The 1,736-nt window shown below is 34.6% G+C and overlaps 1 protein-coding gene across 1 annotated transcript; it reads left to right on the top strand.

Moving 5' to 3' along the window:
* Positions 1-1,184: 1,184 nt before the first annotated feature.
* HELRODRAFT_178573 (hypothetical protein) lies at positions 1,185-1,529 on the top strand (the record flags this gene model as incomplete). The annotated part of the gene is made up of 1 exon (XM_009026654.1): positions 1,185-1,529. The coding sequence occupies one exon, from the start codon at positions 1,185-1,187 to the stop codon at positions 1,527-1,529; it is 345 nt and encodes a 114-aa protein (XP_009024902.1).
* Between the last annotated feature and the right edge of the window lie 207 nt (positions 1,530-1,736).

A 1,736-nucleotide genomic window follows, 5' to 3' on the forward strand; every position in this document is an offset into this window, starting at 1 on the left:
GTGAGATACTCGAGTTTTCATATTCAGTGATGATTATTTTTGAAAAATTTATACATATACACTGAAATACATATATATGCAATAAAGATGTCTATAATATTTATACATTGTTTCTTGATTAATAATTATAATTGAATAATTAATAATTATAATTGAATAATTAATTATTATAATTTAATAATTAATTAATTAATTAGATTTCAATCACCAGATGATTGGGAGTTCATCTGTTGTTTCCTCGCCTTGGCCCTTCTGTTCTGAAACCAGACCTGGTGATGATAAAAAAAAATTATTATTATTACTCTGTGTGTGTGTGCGTGCGTGTGTGTGTGTAAATGTGTGTGTGTGCGTGTGTGTATGTGTGTGTGTGTAAATTTGTGTGTGTAATTATTGTTATGGTTATTATTTTCACTATTATTGTTGTTATTATTGTTATTAGTAGTGGTTGTTGATGCTGGAGTAGTAGAATTCTGTTTTTTCCATGGTATTATCATTATTGTTAGAGTTATTATTACAATTATTAATATTATTATTATTATTATTATTATTATTATTATTATCATTTTTATTATTCTCATTATTATTATTATCTTCAGTAATCTTTAAGCTCAATGTTTTATCATTGATGTTATTCTTGGTAGCAGTATTTTGGGGCAGGATGGCGAAATGGTTAAGGCGACTGTCTTTGCTGTTGCAGACACCCTGTTCGAATGCAAGCCGATCTTTGGCTGAAATACGCATTTGCATTATTCTAGGTATATTATTATTTATAATATATAACAATATATTTATTATTAATTTTTTAATATCTTCAAATCAGTTTTAAAATAGGTTCATTTTGTTTGTTATTTTGCGGGAAATATTGCTGTGTCTATGGAAGTTCCATTTTTTTACACTGTATATTATATTTCAATTTTAAACTTAATTTCTCAAGTTAATGCTACAAATGCGCATCTTGCAATAAATCGTTTATTAATGTTGGCAGACACTCCTGGCGTAGCGCGACAGACACAGCTCACTTTAACGCTAACTTTGTACATTCACTCGCCGCAAATTCGAATGTTGATACTCCTGCCAACATTTTCAACTCAAGTACTGTCAGTATTCATTCTGTCGATAAGGGTATTGACAATTTAATTTAATGCTGCTGCGGGGGGATCTGCGAAGGCCGCAAGGGACTCAAAATGCACCAACACTCGTGCAAAGCGCATCAACAACTTCAATTAACTAACGATGAGGGATCGCCGTCCAAGCATCAACCTCGATGTCGCCACCACCTTTGCCATCGTCGGATGCTCAACAACCACCGGCGACAACAAGCCACCAGACGCTACAAAATGTCGGAGACGCTGGAACGCCTTTCCTTAGAATCAGACTTCCACGAAGCCCAGCTCAATGGCTTGAGGCCAACGCTTATTTTCAACTTCACCAACAATCGACACTACCAAATCTCACCAGTTTGCAATCGGTTTCCAAACCCTGACCTACCTACAACTACTTTGCCCCAACTTCGGCACCATCAACAATAAAATTAAACCGGACGGATGTACAAAAACGTCAATTAAGCTGCTGAAAAAAGATGAAAACAACTTAAATTCACAACAATAAGCATGTGTCGTCAAACTACAATTCGAGTTCGTCCCTGAAAAGATATACAACGCGCCAGGGCAATGTACTATCGGTGATTTTAGAAAAAATTCAATTATTTGCAGGTGCGGATGTATTGTTCAACGCAG

The sequence above is a fragment of the Helobdella robusta genome, assembly GCF_000326865.2.
Source record: "Helobdella robusta unplaced genomic scaffold HELROscaffold_48, whole genome shotgun sequence".
In the NCBI taxonomy this organism is placed as follows: domain Eukaryota; kingdom Metazoa; phylum Annelida; class Clitellata; order Rhynchobdellida; family Glossiphoniidae; genus Helobdella; species Helobdella robusta.